Here is a 24,712-nt window from a genome sequence, read left to right on the forward strand (position 1 = left end):
TAGCAACCAGATAAGAGGACTGGGTCGTCTTCAATGGCGCCACCAGGGGGTGGCCAGGGGTGGCCACGGCCCCCCCTATAAATTTGCTGGCCACCCCACTCGCCAGTGGGGACCAGGCATTAGTGCAACCTCCCATAGGTCCGACTACCCATAACTCCAACTACCCGCTAGTCTGACCATGCAGGTCTACAGCGAGTTTTATCGTTCTAGTCCCATAATGTCTAATCCAACCATTTTAATGCCATTATTCCAACCGTCGGATTTCATACCCAGTAGTCCAACCACCAGTTAGTCAGACCACAGCACTTCCAACACGAAGAAGTCTGTGCATTTATCCCTCACTGCGCCGGCATGGACTGTGAGGACTGTTGCGTTTATCTCATCGACGGGAAATCACATCCATCTGCTATATGTGACGTACATGCCCTTATTTGGATAACACATCCTGGTTAGTTTAACTCAACAACTTTAGTGTAATTAAATTAAATCAAACTCAAATTAACACGCGTCCGGCTCAGACGATTCACTCAATTAACACAGCGCTTCACGCCGATACAGAAAACAAATAACCCCCACTGTGCATTTACTGCTTGTTTATTAATTCCAGTCATGTTTTATGTGTGTGAGATCCTGCTTGAGTGTACATGCACCTTGAATATCATATGTGAGGCTATTTCATAACTAAAATGGTGGTGAAAATATTTAACTTTGCTAGACGGCATTTCTCTGAGTCATTCGTTAAAAGAAAATAATTTATTTGCTGTGGAAAGAAGACAACATAATGTGGAATTATAGGTTAAACAATCTTTGCTTCCTTTAATTTAGTTTGGATAACAGTAGTAGCCTAATAGTAGCTGCAGCAGCAACAGCGTTAGTTGCCAACAGCTGTCTTGTTTTTATTTCTTTACCTCCGCCAAGGAGGTTATGTTTTCGCTGGCGTTGGTCTGTTTGTCTGTTTGATTGTTTGTCTGCAAAATAACTCAAAAGGTTCTGAACGGATTTTGATGACATTTTCAGGAAAGGTTGATAATGGGACAAGGAACAGATGAACAGATTTTGGTGGTGATCGGTTGAAGCGAAGTGGATAAAATAATAAAATGGGAAATCCCAGCTGCTTGGTGGAGGTCTGCGCTCTCCGAGTGCTTTTCTAGTAACAGATATGCAATGTTATTTGGCCATGGTGATCGCCGCTTGCTGTTGGTTTGCAGGACTTCTGTTTTTCTGCTGATGTCGTTTTTTGTTTTATCTATGTACACTGTCTTGGTTCGTCATGTCAGACATAGTGAGTTTTGGAGTATAGACATTTGTTTGTTTTTGCATCTTCAGCACCAAGGACAGCGCTTAAAGTGATTTTGTTATAACCACTGCCTGTAACAGACTCGGGGATATCTTCAGCACCAAGGACAGCGCTCAAACTACAGTAGTTCTTGTCTGCTTTTGTCATGTGGTGAATTCTACTGTTGGCCTCCTTATGGAAAAAATGTAATAAAATTTGCATTTGTTAGAACTTCTTAATGTTTTATTTGTGTGTAGCTTATGGCAGCCAGTCAGCAGCCTAGTGAGTGGCGATGTGAAATGCGCTATACAGCAGGAAAAAAAATACAATGATGTCACTCATTCATTCATTCAGTTGGCAGCCCCCACTACTTAAAATATCTTCCCGTGTGTGGGGAATACCAGGATGTGTTATCCAAATAAGGGCATGTACGTCACATATAGCAGATGATGTGATTTCCCATCGATGAGGTAAATGCAACTGTCCTCACAGTCCGCGCATAGAGACATTGCAGCTGTTTAGTGGTACCGCTGCTCTGCGTTTACTGAAAGGGGAAGTTGCCTGGTCCCCCCTGAAATGTAACTTTACTGCGGTCGGACTTTTGGGAGGTCGGACTAATGGGATTCAAGTAGGCCTACTAGGTCGGACCTTTGGGAATTTTTTCTTGTAAATCTAATTCTTTTTGTATTACATTAAGCAAAGATATGAGAGTTTGTTACACATACTGTATAGCCTGGTAATCGGAATCAGAAAGACTATTGATCCCTGGTGGGAAATTCTTGTTACATAAAGCAAAGATATGAGTATTTCTGTACTTGCTTCTGTTTGTATCTGCCAGGTCTGCTTTTTCCCAGTTATGGTTTTGATTACAATAAAAGTACACCTTTAAATTAAGCTGTATATGTGTCTTTTTAAGGAAAAGGATAACTAACCTATTTTAAAAACAATATATCGCCTAATACATATACATAACACAATAAAACAAGATTACTGTGGAACTCAAAATGTTAACTGTACTGTTATTAGTCTATGCACATTAGATCATTAGTAACATTAAATGTAACACAATAAACCAAAGTATATCAGTAGGCGTTTCCTTAAGTCTTTCTGATCATTGATTTTTTTTTTTTTTTTTTTTTTGAGTTTTTTACTAGCCTAGACAACCCGGTCCTCTTATCTGGTTGCTAATCAAGTTAACAATCTCAGCAGGATCACTTAACCATCGCCTGTGAAGTTGTAACTGCGCTAGTCTTCTCCTTAAATGACGAGGAGTAATCTGAATGCCATCTGTAACAGAAAGACACAATGCAATTTCTGCCTGTGTTAGACCTTGATTGAAGTACATCCTGATGCATTGATCAATAATGTGATCTGCCATTTTCACCTCCCTGGGACACCTGGACCAGCCAGTGGCAGCTCTTGTAGGCTGAAATCAGGACGATCACATTAACCAGTGTGCAATCATCAGACTTGACAATTATCACGAGAAAACAATCTTTGTTATATTGAGATAACAAGATAATTAATTCGTTATCACTAGAAAACAATCTTTGTTATGTCGAGATAACGAGATAATTCATTTGTTATCACGAGAAAACAATCTTTGTTATATCGAGATAACGAAATAATAAGTCGTTATCATGAGATAACAGTGCACAAAAAAAAAAAAGAATAATACATGGCTGTTCTCGGCTTCCGTAGTTCACTCCATTTACTATGAAGCTCCTAAATATTCTTTTTATTATTAACATTTTATTGTTATTTCTTTCTTTTAGATTTAACACATTCAACAAGGGAAAAATCAGACAGGAAAAACACAAGAATAGAAAATAAACAAGACAGAACAAAACAAAACACACATTGCCTCGCTCTTTTGCAAATTTATCTTATACCCCAAAAAACTGCCAAATAAATCAATCAAATCAAAAACAGCAGGAAGTGAGGATGCTGGCTTGGTCAAGGTGAGCACAATATCATCAGCATACATATTCAATTTAAAATTATGACCATAAATGTTTACATTATGTGTAGGAGCCATATGTGCGTGTGTCATGTTGGTAAGTCTGAATGTCTATGTGATGTGGGTGAGTACACGCCATTGGTGCTTGGGTGGTGGGCGTGTCACTGTGTGGTGCCCTCTGTGATTGCAGATGATTATGCTCACCTGTTGTCAGTTCTGTGTTTGTCCATGAAGGAGGGTGAGTCAGGAGGGAAACTTTCTGTTGACCACTAACGCTAGCACTAACGCTTAAACCATCATGTTATTAATCCTGTTACTTGTATCATGATCAAACCTTGCACTAGCGCGTGTGTCAAATGCATGGCTTTGTGATATGGCATTAAAGAGAAATGAACCGAGTAAAGGAGAGAGTGTGAATCAGTTTGTGGGCGCGTCAAAGTTATCTCCTGTGCTTAGCCTCCTGCGGCGTGCCGATTTTATAGTGATCGTCAGTCAATATATTATGCATATCATCCCTAGAGCAGATAGCACATGCTAATGGTTCAAGAGGGATGGTGAAAAGCAAGGGGCTGACTGGGCAGATCATTACTATCCCAGAACTTTATCCCTGACCTGTTTGGAGAGCTCCTTGGTCTTCGTGTACACCTACTAAGATTATGTGACACTTAGATTGTGCACATGTGGACTTTTTTAACTTACTATGCGACTTCTGAATGTAACTGGTGGCACCATGTCTTATCTAGGGGCTTCATAGCAAAGGGAGTGAATACGCATGCATGCACCACTTTTCAATTTTTTTTTTACATTTATTTTTAAAGAAGTTATTTATTTTCACTTAACTTCACCAATGTCTGACTATTTTGTGTAGGGCAATTACAAAAAAAAAATCAAATAAAAAAGCAATGTACTTCAAGAACCTCTGGACAATCTAATCAAACAAACTTGTAACCACATTATGGATAATAACATAGACAACACTGGAAGTACTAAACTAGTTACCTCAACAAAAGCTGCCACTTCCTGTAGAACCAGGTTCCATTCAAGTTGGTCCTCTGTGTTAAACCGCTGTGTGTAATCTTCAATCTCCTCAGAAAGCTCCTGCAGGTAACAGACAGGCATGGAGTTCCAGGAAGGTCAAGCTAAATCCAAACACTTTTTTAACTCTACTGCAAAAGTTTGACTTGTGCTAGATTCAGAAAATAAGGTCCCATACAAATTTCATGAGGCAGGCTAACTTGTCCCAGTTTTCTGTAAGGGGAAAGTGGAAATTGCAATTAGAGTTTGGGTTTTGTTTGTAAAGCCAGAGCACCAATGCTCTGCTGGGTTATGATGAGGAGGTGAAGGTAATGGGTAATATTCAATCTGTCAGTTCTCCTGCTTAGCTGCCTAGCCTTAGCCCTTAGCTAACTGAAAATCTAATGGCTCACTTCCACTGCAGAGGACTCCCAGTCCCACTGACAGTGAAAGAGAAGACCCCAATCAGAAGTTACTGTGTTCTCAGAAGAGGAGCCCTATTCCAGCATGACCCCCACCCAATAAGCATCTTCTCTGGATTTTCATCTTCTCTGCATGCTATAGAGCTATAGGTGGGAGACCATTTCTATCAAAAAGGCTTACAAGGGAGCAGCCTCTGTAGTGAGAGCACTGAATGTTACCTCTGTCCTTGTGGAGGCGGAGTTGCCACTCTGTTCAAGGACAGCTTCGAGTGTAAGCAAATGTTTTATGGTCAATTTGACTCCTTTGAATATGTTGCCACTCAGTTAAAATCCCCCTGTCGAGCAATTTTAGTGACCATCTACAGACCCCCCAAATATGATGCAAGGTTTTTTTTGATGAGTGTGCCAAATTACTGTCTATTGTGTGCATGGAATTTGACTGTGTTGTTTTAGTGGGAGATTTTAACATTCATGTTGATAATCTTACAGATGGGTGTGCTAAGGAACTGTTAAATATTCTGGATAACTTTGGGCTTTCTCAGCATGTCACAGAACCAACACATAACAGAGGACACATATTAGATCTAATTATTTCCAAAGGTCTTAATATCTCTGAGGTTGTGGTGAACGATGTCGCTTTATCTGACCATTACTGTGTTTCATTCAAAATGACCACTCTTGCTAATCCTATGAAAAGTGAAGCAGAGGTGATCATAAAGCGTTATATAAATGATAACACCTGTGCATTATTTACCCTGGGTTTTACACCATCACAAACCCTGCCCTCAGCTCTAGGTGATGACCTTGTAAGCAGTTTTAGTTCCAATGTTATGACTGTTATTGATTCTATCGCCCCAATTAAGATCAAAGTTATGTCAGGCAGGAAAAAGGCACCCTGGAGAAACGCCACACTGGTTAAAGAATACAAAAGAGTATGTAGACAAGCTGAACGCAGGTGGCGAAACTCCAGGTATATTACGACATTTATAAAGAGAGTCTTCACAACTATTACCAGGAACTGAAGAATGCAAGGCAATCATATTTCTCAGAGATTATCAATAGAAACAGTAATAATGCCCGCACACTTTTTTCTGTAGTGGACAGACTGACCAACCCCACAGCATCACTCCCTCCTGAACTACTGTCTAACAAGTCATGTAATGACTTTGCAGCCTTCTTCACAAACAAAATATTACAGATAAGACAAGCTGTGTGCAGCTCCAGCTCAGGAATGATAAGACTTGTGCCTTCCTGTCCTCCGGTTAATCTAGGACATTTTAGCCTCCTAGATTACACAACTCAGAACAGAAACGGTTTCAAAATTAAAGCCCACAACATGCTGCCTTGATATTCTGCCTTCACACCTTTTTAAAACCATTTTTAACTGCATAGCTCCAGATGTACTGCAGATAATAAATACTTCTCTTAAAGCAGGCCAGTTTCCCCAGGCCTTGAAAACTGCAGTAATAAAACCTCTCCTAAAAAAATCAAATCTGGACGCCACAACAATTAGTAACTATAGGCCAATATCAAATCTGCCATTTTTGGGGAAAATCATTGAAAGGGTTGTCTTTCAGCAAATCCATACTTTTATGATGCAAAACAATCTTTTTAACACATTTCAGTCTGGATTTCGGCCACATCACAGCACTGAGACTGTACTTATCAAAGTCTTAAATGATATTCATCAGAATAATGATGCATGCAAATCCTCTGTCCTGGTATTACTAGATCTCAGTGCTGCATCTGCTACAGTTGATCATAATATACTACTTAGCAGATTGGAAAAGTGGGTGGGACTAACCGGCACTGTGCTACAGTGGTTCAAATCTTACTTACAAGATAGGGACTATTTTGTGTCAGTTGGTAACCATGAATCTGAGCGAACTACGATCACATGTGGGGTTCCTCAAGGGTCCATTCTCGGACCACTTCTATTCAACATCTATATGCTACCCCTAGCCCAGATTATGGAACATCACAACATCTCCTATCATACGTATGCCGACGACACACAACTCTATATCTCAGTGTCATCACACGACTACAGTCCCTTACTCTCATTGAGTAACTGTATTCATCAAATCAATGACTGGATGTGCCAGAATTTTCTCCAGCTAAATCCAGAAAAGACAGAGGTATTAATTTTTGGCCCTAGAAATGAAAGGGCAAAGATCAGCGCCCACCTTGGCTCTATGTCATTGACAGCTACAAATCAAGCCGGAAATCTTGGTGTTATTATTGACTCAGACCTGAACTTCAACAGCCATTTAAAGTTTATTACTAAATCTGCCTATTACCACCTAAAAATATAGCTAGAATTAAGGGGTTTCTGTCTAAACAAGACATGGAAAAACTTATTCATGCATTCATTTTTAGTAGGTTGGATTATTGCAATGGCTTATTTACAGGCCTTAACAAAAAATCAATCAGACAGCTGCAGCTGATTCAGAACGCTGCCGCCAGAGTCCTTACAAACACCAGGAAACTGGACCATATTACACCGGTCATTAAATCGCTACACTGGCTTCCTGTGAGTCAAAGAATAGATTTTAAAATCTTACTGCTGGTCTACAAAGCCCTAAATGGTCTCGGACCAAAATACATGCTTGATCTACTGGTTCCCTACGAAGCATCCAGACCCCTTAGGTCATCTGGAACAGGTTTGTTGTGTGTTCCAAGAACAAGAACCAAGCAAGGTGAGGCAGCATTCAGTTATTATGCTCCTCACCTGTGGAACAAACTTCCTGTAAATCTGAGGTCTGCTCAAACTGTCAGTTTCTTTAAATCAGGGCTAAAAACACTATTGTTTACTGAAGCGTACTCTTAGATTAAATACTTACCTGCTGTATTCTACTGCCCATAATTTTTAACTACACACTGCTGATTTATGCCTTTTATTATTCTACTTCTTTTCTTATCCTGACTGTTCAATGTATTGAGCCTGTTTTTATTTTATGTTACTGTATTTTATTATTATCACTATCATTCTCAATTTCTATTTCCCTTTTTAATCGACTGTTTTTATTGTTTTAAGTTGTGTCTTGTTGCTTTTAATGTCTCTGTAAAGCACTTTGAATTACCTTGTGTTGAATTGTGCTATACAAATAAACTTGCCTTGCCTTGCCTTGCCTTGCGACTTACCAGGAACTTGTCACCAGACAACATGGGCTACACACCTGATACAGCTGTATGTACAAAAGTACAAACGTGTATGTTCAGCACTCTGCTGACCAGATGACGGGAGTCTATGGCCATGCTGGTCAAACTGGCCAACTACTTTGAAAAAGTGAAGCAAGACAATTGGGACATTTAATTTGTCCCAAGTGTATATCTGTTTCTGCTCTCACCTCCATACAGAAAAGGTATGAAGCCAAGACTCACAAGTATAAAACCTTGTAGCTCTGTGTTAGGTTTTGTTTCAAGGTGTAGCATACCTGGCCACAATGTGTTTGTAAAATGTATACAAGCAGATGACCTAGTGAGTATATAGTGTCATTGGTATGGCAACCGCACATGAGAAACCAGAGCTGTGCCACTTAGATCTTTAGGTCTTTTGGAGCGTTATGGTTTCCTAGTAGTTTATATCTACATAGAACAGTGTGATGGCTTGAACGGAAATTGTGTGCTAGCAGTGAAGTTGGTTTGTATGTTAAATAATCAACCAAATATGTCTATTACAGCACCAAAGCACTGCTGTAATGTTTGAACTCGTGCAACACTCAGTTAATCCATTGTGCCTGCTCCGTTTGAGCAGCAACTGCAGTCGTACATTATATAGATTTTGATCATGATGTAGGTATGGACGTCACCTCTCTGTCAGCTCCACTAAGTATGTACTAAGTCTAGGCTCTTATGTCTATTTTGCAAGTCTTGGTGGTAATTTTTGTGGTCAGTTTTGGACGGTGGTGGCGTGTGGCTGCGAATCACTCATCAGGATGAGGAAACTAACTCACCAGACTGTAAACTCTCCTTCTGCTGACTTCTCGCTAGCTAGCTAGCTGCTAGTTTGCTGCATCAGTTTTCGATGGGATAACAGGAACTGTAATAACCTTTGATTCACCAAAAGTTGGCTGAATCCTGGACAACACCAGTCAGCCAGGTGACTCTTTTTCTATACGCTGATCTGACAAAGCAGAGGACTCTGGCGAGAGAAGGAGAGGAGGTGTGTGCTTTATGGTGACTAAGGACTGGTGCGACAGTGGGAACGTGAGGTGCTGTCCCATTCCTGCTGTGGGTCAATGCTATTTGCTGCTCAGAGACGGCTCCTGCCTGTTTTTGGGAGAGAAGACCATACATCCACCTTGTTGAGGTTGGGATGTGTGGACAGTTAAATCAATCCACAACTAGAAACCATGGATTGCCAGAACCAACCAGAAACATGGACAATCATAAAGCAGCAGACAACAAAATAACAAGATGCAAAAATTGGACTCAATTACATTGCACAAGTTAAAGGAGCTGATGGCATCACATTTCATTGAAATTGTACCTTGTATAATTCCAATAATTCCAGGACTAACACACAGAGACAGACAACCATTCACACTCACATTCACACCTAACTGCACCAAACTGCACCATAGCTCTAATGGTCAATTGAAATTAGTTAAAAAATATACTGCGATGGTCATAATGGATAATTGTTTTTTCATATTTGAAAATAAACAGGTGTGTAAGTGCTCTAACTTCTGAGGTTGGCAGTGGGAGCATCCTGGTGGCCTGTGTGTTGGTGCCTCAACTATGACCCAACACCCCCCGGTTTGTTTGAGTAGAGAGAGATTGAGAGTGGCATGCAACACTTTCTATCTCTCTGATGTCCATATCATGTGGTGAGACACTAAAATGAACGCTATGAGTAGTACATGAGGTATATGGGTGCAGGGGATGTCTTCATGCTCCTCAGAAAATTCGGAACACTCAGCATGCTCTAGTAACAAAAAACGGCTTCCATACCTTCACCAAAACTTTGACTAGGTCCATCTTGTTCAGCAGTAAACAGACAACGATATAGCGAGCATAATATCGAAGCTTCTTTACCACCAGTTCTGGCCTGATAAAAAAGAAGAGAAGACACAATATTAACTTGTAAAGTCAAACAAATACACATTAAAAGACAGGCACATTTAAAGCCTTGTTCATTAAGGCTTCTGATGAAGCTGTAAGGTTCATGTTTCAATCTGAGAATTACATTTAGCACGTTTGTGTTATTGAAACTGCTTAACTTTAGTTCGCTTTCCAGTGTCTGTGGCTGAGAACTCTAAAGAGTTAGTCTGATATTCTATAGTTTTCTTATTATATTATACATTTACTCATATCATTATCAACACATGCCATGTGCAAACCCAAACCAACAATTCATGCATCTTACTAATAAGTTGTCTTTGTGTATCAAAGCCTGACATATAAAAAATAGAGAATATAGCTGTCCTTATCCTTTAAAATAACCCTGTACTTTTAAATTGTTGAACATACCTATAATCTATTGAATAAGAAAACATTTGGCTAAATTTTTAAAATAGCATAAAATAAAATAAATCTTAACTGTCCAGGCAATTTATTATATACCAAGCATAGGGATCTACTTACTTAAACTACAACTCACAACATTTTAACAAAAGATTTTGGAACTTACCTGTCCTCTTTGTTGACCTGGAAGTAGTAGGAGCGCTGGCGGATGGCTGAGTAGAATGAAAAGGCCTCATTCAGGTAACTTGTTTCTGAGGTACGAAGGCTGTCAACCAAGATTAGAAAGCAGAAGGTGCATTACTGCAGCATATTTCATTACATTTATACCATTTCAACACACTTTAGACTGAGGGTGTATTTAGTAATCAACACGGCCTCTTATCTTAATTCCTCTTTTCTAAGCCCTTTTGCCCTCTGTACTGCTGCACATACAGTACATGAACCAAAGTAGCAGGTGTGCTCGGAGATGCCCACAGAAGTCTGAGCGCCCAAGACATACTGCTTTGCGCTTGTCATTGTGCTTATGTAATTAATATAGGACCCACAGTGCTTCCCATCAAACACAATGTGTCTCATACAGATTCTTATCGCATACCTCTTTTACTTGTTTCTGTTAGGTTTGCTTGCACAAGTGTGCCAATTCGGCTCCACAAAACTGTCTGACCAGCAAACTTGTCGTAAGTTGTTAACTTCAGCCTGATGAATGCCATCTGAGGAGGTCAATGTTCATGAGATTTTGGCATTATTCTTATCTATGCCCCTAAAATTGTCATATTGTGAGGCCTGTCCCATGCTGTTTGTGACCAGATTTCATTCACAAAAAGGTTTGCTAACTAAGAATTTCACATGGCACAGCTAAGAGACTTAATGCTGGATAAAAAAATATGGTTAGCAGTGTCAGTAGGTGTGTTAGAGGACCTGAAAAAAATGTGAAAAAAATATATTAATAAATCATCTGCCAAGGATGTGTCATCAGAACAACACTGCATTGTGACAGATATAAAGAGGGAATGAATGTACATGGAGTTAAAAGCTACAAACAGCTGGTCAAGGGGATATGAAAATCAGAAATAATAGACAAGAAAACATTACACACAGTAGGTGATGTATACTGTCGTTTGCGACAGACAATGGACATTGGACAGAGACCGACCAAAAACCATTAGGCAGCTATCAGTGTGAGAGAATTTTCCTAACAACTAAAGAATAGTAGAAGTCCTTATGCCAAAATATACCAATTATAAAAACAGAAAATCTAGAAGACTAAATGGCCATGATGATGATGATGATGATGATGATGATATGATAATGATAAAATTAATTTTGCATTATACTTAGTGTACTACTTATACATTAGCTCCTTTTCCACCAAAATTTCCAGGAACTTTTATTACCAGAAATTTGTTTACCTGGGTAAAAGAATTCCTGGGCAAACAGCCCCGCCCCTCAAGAATTCCGGGTAATCTGAAAAATCCTACCCCCCTACTAGGTACTTTTTCCAGGGTAAATTTGGGGTTGAGGGAAAGTTTTTCACACGGGTCATTTCGGTGGAAACGCGGAGGTTTTTCAAAATTCCGGGTAATTGATAAAAGTTCCTGCGGTGGAAAAGGGGCTATTAATCATATTTAATCTCTAAATTCATTAAGATTGAGACATCATTATAAGTTCAACAGATGTTTTCCTCTAAGGAGAAAGGTAGACTGTACATGACTCATATGAACTGAATACTTGTGAATTTTTTTGTATCTCAGAGAAAATTCTTAGTATGACAAAAGCAATGAATGTTATAAATTCTCTGCTATCACTTGCACATGCCTCATAAGAATCATTAGAATCAGAATCAGACATAATTTATTGATCCCTGGGGGGAAATTGTGATTCGTTACAGTTGCTCAGATGTAAAGAATAGAGAATTCTAAGAAGTAAGATTAAGAGTATGAAATAGAAGTATGTAAATATAAAACAAAAAATAAATAAAAAAGAAAAAGAATTGTCCATGATGTTACAATATTAAACACTAGTACTTCAGATATTAAGAATAAAATATATATCTTCACTGTGCTGAGTCTATAAGTGTGTAAAACTATACAAATATGTGCACTGTGCTACTGTACAAACGAGTATGTTACATTCAGAAATATAAAATATGTATTATAACTACAATGTTAACTATAATATATACGTCAATAGAATTAACAAAAATAAGGAAAAACAGAAGAGGTATGTACAGCTATGGGCATTGTATGCTGAATAAATATATACATTCAAGAGGTGTTGGTGAAATTCGTATACAAAAGAATATCTTTTTGCATTTCCATTGCTAACTGTCAATCTGTGAAATACGATGAAGCTTCTGTCAGCAGCATGTTTTGTCTTGTCATCTTGCTAATGTATGCGCTTGCATCTTGCTAATCACAGCATTATTAATACACAAATGTGTCTTGAGATGGTCACAATAAAAGGACACTTGTCTTGTAAAAAGACAGGATTTCACAACTAGTGCTACAGAAATGCAAATTTTGGTCACAGATACCCCAAAGAATCAGTCAGTATTTGCTGTGACACCATTTGCCTCATGCAGTGCAACACTTTTCCTTCACAAAGAGTTGATCAGGTTTGTAATTGCTGACCCACTCCTCTTCAGTGGCGGTGATGGTGTGAAGTTGCTGGATATTGGCAAGAACTGAAACACACTGTTGTATAAGCTGATCCAGAGCATCCTAAACATGTTCAATGGGTGACATGTCTGGTGACGCAAGCCATGTTAGAACTGGGATATTTTTAGCTTCCAGGAATTGTGTGCAGGTCCTTGCAACATGGAGTTGTGCATTATCATGCTGCAGCATGAGGTCATGGTGGCGGATGAATGGCATGACAATGGGTCTCAAGATCTCGTAACAGTATCTGCATTCAGACTGCCATCAATTAAATGCACTTGTGTTCATTGTCCATAGCTTATGCCAACCCATACCACAATCCCACCATGGGCATTCTATTCACAATATTGGCATTAGCAAACTGCTCGCCCACATGACTCCATACACGCCATCTGCAATCTGCCTGATACAGTGTAAACCAAAATTCATCCATAAAGAGAACAATTCTCCAAAGTGCCAGATGCCATTGACAGTGTGCAGTTGCTCACTCAAGTCGGTTATGATGATGAACTGCTGTCAGGTCAAGACCCCGGTATGGATGATGAGCATGCACGTCAGCTTTATTGAGAAGGTTTCTGACAGTTTGTGAAGAAATTCTTCAGTTCAATGCAACGGTTGCATCAGCTGTTCAGGTGGCTGGTCTAAGACGATCTTGCAGCTGAAGATGCTGGATGTGGAGGTCAGTGGGTGGTGTGGTTACACGTGGTCTGTGGTTGTGAGGCTGGTTGGATGTACTGCCAAATTCATGGGAACAACACTGGAGATGGCCTATGGTCATGAAATAAACACTAAGCTCACGGCTAACAGCTCTGGTGGACATTCCTCAGTCAGCATGCCGATGGCACACTCCCTAAACTTGACATCCCTAAACGTGACATCTGTGACAGCTCTGTTATAAAAGTGCATTTTATGGTGGCCTTTTACTGTGACCATCCCAAGGCACACCTATGCAGCAATCAGCATCTTGATATGCAACACCTGTCAGGTGAATTGATTATCTTGGAAAAGCAGAAAAGTTTATTTACTTTATTAATCCCCCTGAGGAGAAATTCAATGTTTTCACTCTTGCTTGTCAATTACACACAGGTCCGACATGGATTTTATCAAATTTGTGCACAAAATTTGAGAGAAATGAGTCTTCTGCATATAAAGACTTAGACCTTTAACTTGAACTCATGAAATATGGGAACAAAAACAAAACTGTTGCATTTAAATTTTTCTTCAGTGTATATTTGTTCATATGCTCTAGACCCACCCAGCCTTCATCAATGACTGTTTCAGAGCAGACAAGAGTGAAAGAGTCAGTACATTGACATGCACAGTTAAATCGAGCTTTGGTTATATCTCGACTGGGCCATTTAATTGGACTACTGTCCTTGTCCCGGTATACAAGCATGGGAGGGGGATCAATTTAGTGACCAGAGTATGTCCAACTCTGCTACGATAGGTGGCGATATGTACCCTTTAAGCTTGTTAATACTGGACCTTTTCCCGGTTGACTTGTTACGTCACAGACTGAACAGTCGACAAACAAGTTAGCTATGGCTAGCTAGCGGCAAACTGGTACAATGGTGGACAACTTTACAGCTCTGTACATTTTGTCCATCCAAAATTGCATGGCTCTGGATGTAGATTTCACCATGTTGTTACCAACTTCTTCTTCTGTTATGCATTTAATGCTATTTGACTTCCGGGTCAAAGCCTGGGGCGGAAACTGTGGAGCATGCACAGAGTGCCCCAGCCAGTCTGGGTCCGATTGACTGTATACATGCAGGAGTAATTCAACTCCCAACCATATTATCTGGGTGTGTTAGTCCGGCTTTGAAAAAATCAATTTAGTACGATTTCAGATGGACTAACATGTTTACGTGTATTTTAAAAGTCTGGTTTTAGTCGCACTAACACAATAAATCAATTTTCTCTAATGTCATGTGAAGGTACTGAGAGATGTGCATGATCAGGACAAAGTTTGACTTACTAGTAGTGGTAGTAAAGCTGTCCAATTTTGGATGCAACTTCCCCAATCTGCCATCTCTTCAAGCCATACCGACTATCCAGAACCTGCCTGTCAATAAATGAAAACATAAAATACTGATCACTGGACAATAAAATAATACAGCCAGAGCATGACAGAGCATCTGGCAAATGACACTGTGACAGTCATCACTTTTTACAGATGCATCTCACTTTCTGTGAATTAAGAATCATACATTGTATTTCATGGGAATGCATTGGACACTAATCCTTATAAGTTTAACTGTGCTGTATTGTTTGTAAACTCATCTATGGTTTAAAAATTACTACATGAATAAATCAGATCCAAACGTAATATTTTTCCCCATTCTGCTGATTCCACCCTCAATCACAGCCACGTTACTCTTCATCCACTTATTCTAACTTGGTGAACAATGTGAACTAATAAGAGAGGAAAATAACCTGTGCTGCTGCTGAAATTTCCACAGCTTCGTGTAGACATCAAAAGTCCGTCCAAAGTAGGACTGCCACTGCTTGTGTCCATACTGAGGAAGGTCTCTGCAGCAAAGAGCACAGTAACGGTCAGAGTCAGAGTCACAAACAATCAATCAATTCAATTTATTTGTCACATGAAATCACATACAATTACATCATACAATGCCAGTGCTCTCGGCTCTACACTCAATCAGACTGCAGTTAAAAGAACAATCCAACATTGTGGGAAAAGTAGCTGTTAGCAGTCATGTTAAGTTAAGTTCCTCAGAGTCTGAAGGGTTTTCAGACATTTTTCTGACACTTTAAACATCATCAAAGTGAACGTGCATGCATTTTGGAATGTATAACAGTATCAATAAACCAGTAAAAGCTGTGGTTTCTCACTCACTCTTATTGTTAATTTTTACTACAGTCATTCTGCTGTTTTCTGCAAATAACCAAGACAAGAAAAGGCGTTGTTGTCATGTTATTGACAACATGATGACTTGTGACTTGATAAACTTGTTAAATTGATCTTTTAATAAAAACATTTAAATTGTATGCCCTGAATGTCTGTTTTTCCTTGTGGTATCAAAATGGTATCGAATATCAATATTTTTTAAGGTATTGTAAAGTAGTTAGAAAATTCAGTATCAATACGATACGATACGATACGATACATGAAAATGAAATTAATTTTGTGGGGACACCGGTTGGCTCAGTGGGTAGAGCAGGTGCCCCATGTACAAAGGCTGTGTCCTTGCTGCAGTAGCCGTGGGTTCGATTCCATCTTGCAGCCCCTTGCTGCTCTCTCTCCCCCTTCACGCTTTGAATCTGTCCTCTTGATTAAAGGCAAAAAAGCCCCAAAAAATATCATGACCATGAATTAAATCACATAATACCCTCAGATTCTGATTTTTTTATCAGCAGCACTCTGGTTTTGGTTTAGCAACAGGATAGAATGATATCTAAACAAATTTTTAAGCTTGTTGTGTTCAAATGGTGGGACTCTGATTTGCCTGTTGGAGGGCAGATGTTGGTATTCTCTGTTTAGAACATGCAGGGGATCAGCAGATCAGCAGAAATGCTGTTAGTGAGTCTAAGCATGCTCTTATTGTGGGTTGCTTGAAAGATGTGTGCCACAGGTTGGCCCATAATCTTTGGACAAATTTGGATCTTTATAATTTAGTATAGTGTTGCACGGTAGACCGCGGTACTTAAACACCACGGTACATATGATACCATAATGTTGGAGTACTGTAGCACTACGTACCACTACTGTGGGATAAGTTCAAAGTCCAATCGCAAGAGGGTGAGTGTCCATGCGCCATCCAATAACGGCGCACGCTGGCCACCTGGCACTCAATATGCCGCTGCAGTGGTTTGTTTTCCAGTGACATTTCAGGTATTAGCTGAGCTATTGAGTATCTTTAAGCAGTGAAACTTATTATTTATTTCTTTTTACTTGTAGGCTAGATTTGTTTATATATGCTACAGTGATTCGTTTTCCACAGAGCTCTACAGTGCGAGCATTTTACTCGCATTTGCGACTAAAAATAGTTTTGTGCTTGTAAAAAAAATCATTCAGGAGCACTCTGTGCGAGTACAGATTTCAACCAGCAGCAGAAACAAAAGGCGAATCCTGCTGGTTGTGGGTTGAACTGGGGTCACAGACAGGAATACGGTGGAGCACTATGGCCACCGCAAGATAACGGTTTACCAGCAACCGAGAAGCCCGGCTCCAGGTCCAATAATTTCCTCTTCGTTGGTGTCATGACTGCCCAGAATATCTGAACAGCCGAGCTGTGGCGGCACACAGGTATGTGACGTGTCAGAGGAGAAACAAGCCGTTCACATTTCTCTCTTTGTGGCAGGTAACGGTCCACAAACCTCACCGCACTGAAGGGACTGTTCTTAACTTATCAGAGGAGGAGGATGGCTGGTTGATTTTTATTTTATTTATTTATTTTATTTTGATCCCCCCCCTCCCCTATGTTAATCACTTATTGATGCTGTTTTTTAAGTATGAATAAGTCAATAAGTAATTTATTCCATTGAAATATCATTGATGTATTATAGAAAAGTGATTTATCTCTTTATAAATGACAAAAGGCACATCTGCCTAATTTTTGCTATGGTATCATGATACTACTCAGAACCGTGATACACTTTCACTGGTATCGTACCGTGGGTCCCAATTTTGGTACCGTGACAACACTAATTTAGTAATTAAATAATTTAGTTTAACATATAGCCAGCTGAGCCAGGCTGTACTACTTAGGTCACAATACAATATTATTGCATTTTTTCAATGTGTTGCTATATGCCGATCTATCTTTGTCAACTGCTAATTATTCCCCTGAGGAACACTTTGTTAACATCCATTTTATCTAATAAGATAAATTTGTTCAGGCTTTTCATCTCATTTTTTATTACCAAAACTTTAATTTGTACTTGTAGTATTGATAAAACTTTTTTTAACTGATAATTAGCGTCTATGCGCTGTGCCATCGCTGTGTGAGTGAATGGTTACCGAGCAGATAGCACCCTGTATGGTGGCCTCAGCCACCAGTGTAGCAATATGTGTTAATGGGTGAATGTGACTCTGTAGTGTAACTCTTTAAGTGAACTCAATACATGATTTGTAAAATAGGATCATAAGAGACTCGTCAACAGGAAATTTGACAAGTTTCCTTAGGCAAGATGTTGCTGGCCTTTTTTGCCAAATGCCTCAGTGTGGCAAATAAAATTCCATTTATCCACTAGTGTCCCATGATATTTATAGTTCTCTATAGAGTCAACCACCTGTCCCTTGATGTTTTTATGAGAGGTTGAGGGTTTATGCCTAAAATCAATACACATTCCATTGTTTTTTTTCCTCTTGTACATTTAGTTGAAGGAATTGTTGCCACACCAATCTACAAAGTCATTAACTACAGGTCCGTGGCTGTTTTCATTGGCATGGATGAGACTAACTTCTACAGAGTCATCAGCTAATTTGAAAACGAATCTGGTGTCATGCCGGCTGCGGCAGTTGTCAGTATACAGAATGTAGTGGAAAGGGGAAAGGACACAGCCCTGAGGAGACCCAGTGGATGATGTCAATTCCCCCGACATGCATCTATTCACCCACAATATCTGAGCAAGACCATTCCATTCCAATATCCAGGCTTTATATATTTAAAATTGAAGACTCATCACTCAATTATAAAGGAAAACTGGGAAAATGATTTGGAAACTGTCAGATGACATCAGATGATCATGGGTCTAAAATACTCAAGATAGTCACTCTTATCACTTTGTCCCAGGCATGGCATTATTCAATCTAAAATTGTATAGAGGCTTCACATATGTGAGGTAAAGTTCTCAAAACTTTTCCCTTCTCTTCCCTTCCTGTGACAGATGCAAGCAAGCTAACGCTCTTATATTACACATTGTGGTCATGTCCAATCCTAACAGTCTTGTATATTTGAAGTTTATTTAAAGATTGCAGGTTTAACAATTACATCATGCCGTTTTTTTTTACTTTTTGGTGTACTAACAGAGGATCTTACCCTGACAAAAGCACAATTAAGCAGCATGGCCTACTCAGGCCTACTCTGTTAATTATGTCTATGTCATCCCTGTTGTATCTATACACTGTTTGAATGAAACATTTAGAATGTTTACTCACCATAAACTCCTAACAGATTATAAAAACTGTTTTCTGGTAGACGAGAAATGGTAATATTATGGGTATCGTAAGAAAGAAAGCTCTGATTACTGTAGCTAATCATAAACAACCAACATTTAATGAAAACCTCAGAAATGATGTTTCACTATTTTAGTCAGTCCACATGGGTCTGAATTTGCGAGCCCTTTAACATGCATGCTTTGAACTGATGATCAAGTCTGTCAGTCAGTTCTGTCAGTGATTCAAACATGAGGAGAATGCAGCATCAGTTCTGAGTAATACACCACAAACTCAGTGTGTCACTCAACTCAGATCACAACCAACAGAATGTATCAAAACCAAAGTGAAAGGGTAAAGCAAACAGGGAGCAGTTTATTTATCGAATCTATCTGATAACTGAATCATATGCATCCACATATCAGTCCGGCAAATGAGCCTGGCCCTTTTCTCTCTCTCTCTCTCTCGATCGGTATTGTCCTTCTTGGCTCGCAATCAAATGACAGGCTCACTGACTCCTGCTACTCCAGATGGTCAATCTGTCTGTTCCCACTCTACAGTCTTTCTGAGCTTATTGTGATAGCCGCTGAAACAGTATCACAACAAAAACACAAAAATAGTGAGAATCAATCTGACTCCGGATCTTGGCTTGCATGAAAATATTGAGAAAGTTTCAAGTTGAAAGCAAACCTGTCATTTATTCTACAGGCACCAGGCAAGGACTATTCCCTACTGTGCTCCAGAGAGGTGCATTTTGTTAGTAGCATTCTGAAAATCCCAGACTACATTTGTTTTCCGTGCTGGAATCAGTGTCAGCAGCAAACCTGAGCATTTTGAACAATCTCAGTCTTTTACCTGAAGAGAAACAATGACATGAAAATTTGAGGTTTCCTAAAGCTACAAAGGAACACAGAGCTGCTCCGATTTAACAGAGAAAGAGGGTCTTTCTTCCACCACTTTATAATCGTACTCTCACAGCCTGCTGCTCTCTCAGCAGGTAAGGTGGCTTTTCATAACACTGATGAAATGAAGTTCTGGTGGATCACAATAATGTGCAACTATATGGTGAATTAACTTCAATTACATATTCAATACACCTCTGACAAGCAAGCACAGATATTTTAGAATTTTAAAAAAATATCAGAGTTAGGTTAGCATTCCCTGAAACATAGGCAAGAGTAAATGTATATTTAGCTTACTTTGTACTAATACATTTCTAAATTAAGCTTAAATTGAAACCATAAGCTCACTGAACATTAATGAAACAAAAATTACTACACAAGGTATGCAATTCTGGAGGTAAGGTTATCTGTTCAGATTAAAGGCTTGAGTTTTTAACACTGAAAACTTTTCATAGATATGTCAGTAAGCTACCCAGTGAGTTTGTTAAAGCAACTGTGCACATCTTGAGCTTGAGTAACAGACGACACAAAAACACATCTTGCCCAGCACATAGAGCTAGGCTGATACATTGGACAGGCAAATTAATTGACTGGTGTATATCTGTGTATATGTCGGCCAGTTGGTACAGTAACAAGAAATTGCAGCACTGACACTATAGCCCTTTTAAAATAGGAATTGTGTAAATTTTCAGGAAAGCCCAATCAGTCTTCATTCAGCATTGGCAGTATAAAAACAAAATCAGGGAGTGCAGTAAAATGCCGTTTGCCTACTTTTCTTCATACAGAATGTGCCTTTTTCGGGGCAATAGGGGGCGTGAGCAAGTAACAAAATGTGTAGCTCAGCGTGTGACATAAACCCACAAGTCATCAACAGCCCCTCCTGTGGCGGAAGGGCGCCAAAAATCTGGCAGTGTAAAAGGGGCTTATGTTTGAGGTTATTTAGGAAAGGTATGAAAGTTTTCATGTTCTCAGCGTGTAAGCATGGGTACTCAAGCTTCCTCCCACAGTCCAAAGACATGCACATCAGGTTAACTGGTGATTTGTAATTGCCCGTAGGTGTGAATGTGAGCATGAATTAGCCCCTTTTACACTGCCAGATTTACCACGAATTTTGGGCCTTTTTGCCGGCAAGCTGCGAGCATTTAGACACACAGAGCCGGATTGGTGAGTTGATCCGAGGTGCCCAATTTTCTGCCAAGGAGGGTAGTCATATTGGCGGAACCCTTTTAGTTTAAAAAGACTGCGGCGGCCTTCCACAACAGGAGGGGCTGTTGATGACTTGTGGGAGGAGCTGTTGATGACGCTGCACGTGTGACCCACTGGCTGTGGATAAACAATAAACAGCTGATAGCAGGAATTAGCAAGCAGCTAGTAGCAAGAGGGAAACACAAACCTGACAGACACTGTAAAGATGAGCAACTGAGAAGACAAGGAATTGCGCGCCCTCCTTGCCCTCGCACACGAAGAGGCCATTAACCGTCAGATGACAGGAATCGTGAAGAACGGGTCGACTTATGAGAGAATTGCCAAAGGACTGACCAGCCGCGGCTTCCCTCCCATGTCATTCTTTACATCACACGCTGAGCTACATGTTTTACTTGCTCACGCCCCCCATTGCCCAGAAAAAGGCACATTCTGTATAAACAAAAGTAGGTAGGCGGCATTTTGTGTCAGCCCTGCGATAGTCTGGCAACCTGTCCAGAGGGTACCCCGCATCTTGCCCAGTGTATGCTGGGATAGGCTCCAGCACCCCCACAACCCCAACAGGATAAGTAGTTATGGAAAGTGAATGAATGAAAGTTTCCAACCAAATGTAGAGCAAATTTTGACCAAATTACCTGGCAAACAGACACAACACCACTTTATCTTGTTAAAACAACACTTACCTGGATTAACTTTTATGAAAAACACTTAATTCTTCACCTCCCTCTGGAGGTGTTGTGGGCCTCATCAAAACACCAGTGAAGAAGGGTTCCCACCTGATGACCCTTAAGAAGCTTTTACCCCCCCTTAACCCCTACCCAATCCCCTAGCATGGCTCCAACTATTACTCACAATCACAAGTATGTGCAGCAACAATTGACCAGGCAGGTAAATTCCACCTTGATTCTCTCCTATTATTAAATAAAGTTTTATTATTAAAGAATAAAATCAATAAACCACGTTCTGCAACAGTATGGCCAGTTTTTGTGTTGGCTGTCCTGTACAGTTGATTAAATGTCACTTATGCCCCTCTGGTTCTCACCCCTCAATAAGAGTTTTTGGTTGAAAATCCCTTTGTTTTAATTGAAACTTGAGAGTGGGACTTTGACGAAAATCACTTACCTGTAAAACTTCAATTAGTAGCCTGGGCTAGTATTTACTTAAATCACTGAACTCAACAGGCCTGTATTTGGGACAGGCTTCCATATGGGGCAGGCCTTTAAATCCTGTTACACAGAACGGTTTCTCAGCAAAGATGTGAAATACAATCAAATTGTTCATTTAAACTAGTATGAATAATACGTATATAAAAATTAGGCTTCAAGTAACCTATCAATTATCTGTTATGTTATGACACTTGTTTCACAGCACCCGAGGATTATGGCACCCAACATACCAACACATAACCACTTTATCCTGTTAAAACAATATTCACAACTTGAATTAATCTTTACGAAAACACTTTTGATTCTTTTGATTAGTGGACCCTTATGGACCAAATAAATAACTTACTGGGTAGTCAAGTAATGGACACATATTCTGGTTTTATGACAGCTTCAGAAGATGGGAGTCACCGATTGTTTTTCCCAGTGCCAGTAAATATGAATGAATTATGGTCTTCTGTGGTGCTCATGGTTTCAGTAAAATGAACTGAACTGAGCTAACAATGCATAACATCTTCATGTTGGCAAAAGTTTACACACATATTTATACGTGGGATCTAAACTGCTAACTAATGTTAGCTTAAGTGGGTAATACAAAATCTGGTTTTATACATCCAAGAACTTCTATAAAAATGAACAACTACACAACCAGACCGAGTGTCTAATTGAGATAGGCCTTTATTTGTCAAAATGTGTAGCTGCACCAGGCTAGTAAAAGAGACTGGGCATTTAACTGGTACTCGGCTTTTATTACAGTTTTACGGTACGTATATTTTTTGGGGGAAATGTCAGTAAATAATTGTATTTTGGGAAATTGTATGTTAAGTGCTAAACAAATAGGACATGAAATCCCCATGAGTTGTATGGCACTTTTATCTCTGTAGTTTTTCTTAAGAATTAAGAGGTCATAGATAATTAAATGAATACTTTAACGACACTAATAACAAGCAGAAAAGCTATTTAGAGAAACTGGGGAAGAGTAGCTTCCTCACCTCATTTCTGCAGACATCTTCTAAATGGAATTGGCAGTGAAATGGAAATGGAAATGGAATTACAAATCAATCAATCATCAGGAAAGAATGATGGGAATATTATTGCATTGTTTTTTTTACTGTTATTATTCAATGTTCAAAATGTCATGCTGATAAAAGAAAATTGAGATTGCAGTGTGTAGCTGTGATAATAGAACACCAGTAAACCTTCACCCAATCACATTTACCCTATAAAGGGTTAAAACAGGTCAGTGATGCTCATCTGATAATTGATTCAATTACATTATCACAAGAAAAAAGGGTTTCTATTTTCAGACTAGGAGAGTCAAAAAAGCCACAAATAGCAGGAGTCAATTCATGTCAGTGATGCATCTTACATAAATTATGTTTAACATTTTTTCCTGAGGTTAGGAAGATACTACAGTGCTACTAAAGCCAATTAAGACAAGAGATTAAATTCAGTTGTGGGGACATTTATCATCAGTAACATTTTTATTAAATGAAGGAAAAGTCACAACTAGTAGCAGGGTTTAATAGGTGCTTTAAGCGGGCAAAGAAAAATTAAGTGCTGAACTAAGACACATTAATACATCTAATAATTAGTTTCTGCTTCTCACCGAGACAGAGGAGTTTTTAAAGTAGAGAGCTTGAGCTCAATGTGCAGAGGCTCTCATAAATTAGAGTCACTGTCTCTGCAAAACCCCTGACTATGTTCAGTGCCAACATTTTTGATTATGCCTTTCAGTATATACTGTGTGGAGGTGTATGAAGGGGGATGTATTACGTCAGTCGAAAAACAAAACTGAAAACATGTGAATGTTGTTTTTCCTGTGGTGATATATTCCTCTGCATCAAGTAAATGGCAGGCTTCCCAAGTTAATAGTAGTAATGAAGAAATGTCTTGTAAACAGTGACACTGTTAATACACTAGTGTTTGTTATAGAGACATTAAATGTTATGATAAATATTGTATTGTCATTTTTCTAAGCACTGTCCTTTTCTGCTGGATTTGTGGTTGATGCGTGATTCTAGCCTCTTTTTAGGTTGAGCCCAAGCAGCAACCTCTAAGGCTGACAAGAGAAGCCAGTGTCGAAGTGCCAAAACCTGCAGTTAATCGAATGTCAACTTGAGGCTGGCTCCAAAATAGAGTTAATCCCAACAGACCCCCATGTTAAAATGCCCAATTTTACTGCAGAAATAAACATGTTTACAACCTGGTCCATAAATGGTTTTGGTCTCTATACCTAATTTCATCATTAATTAATAATTCTTATATAACTCAACTGTTTACATTATATTAATGCCCAGAGTTATACATTTCTATTTAAGGGTGGGGCCACTTGAGTGACACGATGTCTGTCCACGGCACTAACCAAAATGATGACAGGTGAAACAGTGAACTCAAGGCTTCAAAACAGCAGTCAACAAACCAACTGGTGATGTCACAGAAGCTATGTCCGTTATTTTTACAGTCTATGATTAAGCCTTGAGTAGTGCATGCAATATGACTTTCAGGCTGCAGGTACAACCTCCACC

At 39.4% G+C, this 24,712-nt stretch overlaps 1 protein-coding gene across 1 annotated transcript in view; it reads right to left on the minus strand.

Moving 5' to 3' along the window:
• Nucleotides 1-24,712, minus strand: part of scai (suppressor of cancer cell invasion) — a 42,609-nt gene that overhangs the window by 13,550 nt on the left and 4,347 nt on the right. The window contains exons 3-7 of the mRNA XM_033646816.2: nucleotides 15,235-15,330; nucleotides 14,777-14,863; nucleotides 10,308-10,406; nucleotides 9,629-9,725; nucleotides 4,236-4,334 (exon numbers count right to left, since the gene is read on the minus strand). Of these exons, the coding sequence (XP_033502707.1) occupies nucleotides 4,236-4,334; nucleotides 9,629-9,725; nucleotides 10,308-10,406; nucleotides 14,777-14,863; nucleotides 15,235-15,330 (478 nt within the window). The remainder of the gene's footprint in view (nucleotides 1-4,235; nucleotides 4,335-9,628; nucleotides 9,726-10,307; nucleotides 10,407-14,776; nucleotides 14,864-15,234; nucleotides 15,331-24,712) is intronic.

This window comes from Epinephelus lanceolatus, chromosome 19 (genome assembly GCF_041903045.1).
Source record: "Epinephelus lanceolatus isolate andai-2023 chromosome 19, ASM4190304v1, whole genome shotgun sequence".
Lineage (NCBI taxonomy): Eukaryota > Metazoa > Chordata > Actinopteri > Perciformes > Serranidae > Epinephelus > Epinephelus lanceolatus.